General features: G+C 41.0%; 1 protein-coding gene across 1 annotated transcript in view; it reads left to right on the top strand.

Moving 5' to 3' along the window:
* The window catches only part of LOC119585905 (scavenger receptor cysteine-rich type 1 protein M130-like), a 12,658-nt gene extending 12,480 nt beyond the window's left edge, over positions 1–178 (top strand). Inside the window, exon 5 of the mRNA XM_037934627.1 lies at positions 143–178. Coding sequence (XP_037790555.1) covers positions 143–178 — 36 coding nt within the window. The remainder of the gene's footprint in view (positions 1–142) is intronic.
* Positions 179–227: the final 49 nt, after the last annotated feature.

Here is a 227-nt window from a genome sequence, read left to right as displayed (position 1 = left end):
CATCCCCCATACGACAGACGTGCATCAGATTTGGTGTGTTAGCTATACGGGATTCCAGTTTTTACTCAGCCTCATACATTGGGTTCATAAAATTCGTCTAATACAATTGTCTTTAACTGTTCCACTTTTCTGCTCAACTCAGCAGTACAAGTGGAAAAAGTACATTACTGAACAGTAAAGTCTTATCAAATTTTCCCCTGGATCCCCGAGGAGGGACCTAATGTGAT

This window comes from Penaeus monodon, chromosome 20 (assembly GCF_015228065.2).
Source record: "Penaeus monodon isolate SGIC_2016 chromosome 20, NSTDA_Pmon_1, whole genome shotgun sequence".
Lineage (NCBI taxonomy): Eukaryota > Metazoa > Arthropoda > Malacostraca > Decapoda > Penaeidae > Penaeus > Penaeus monodon.
The sequence above is the reverse complement of the archived record's forward strand: the minus strand, read 5'-3'. Positions and strand labels throughout refer to the sequence as shown.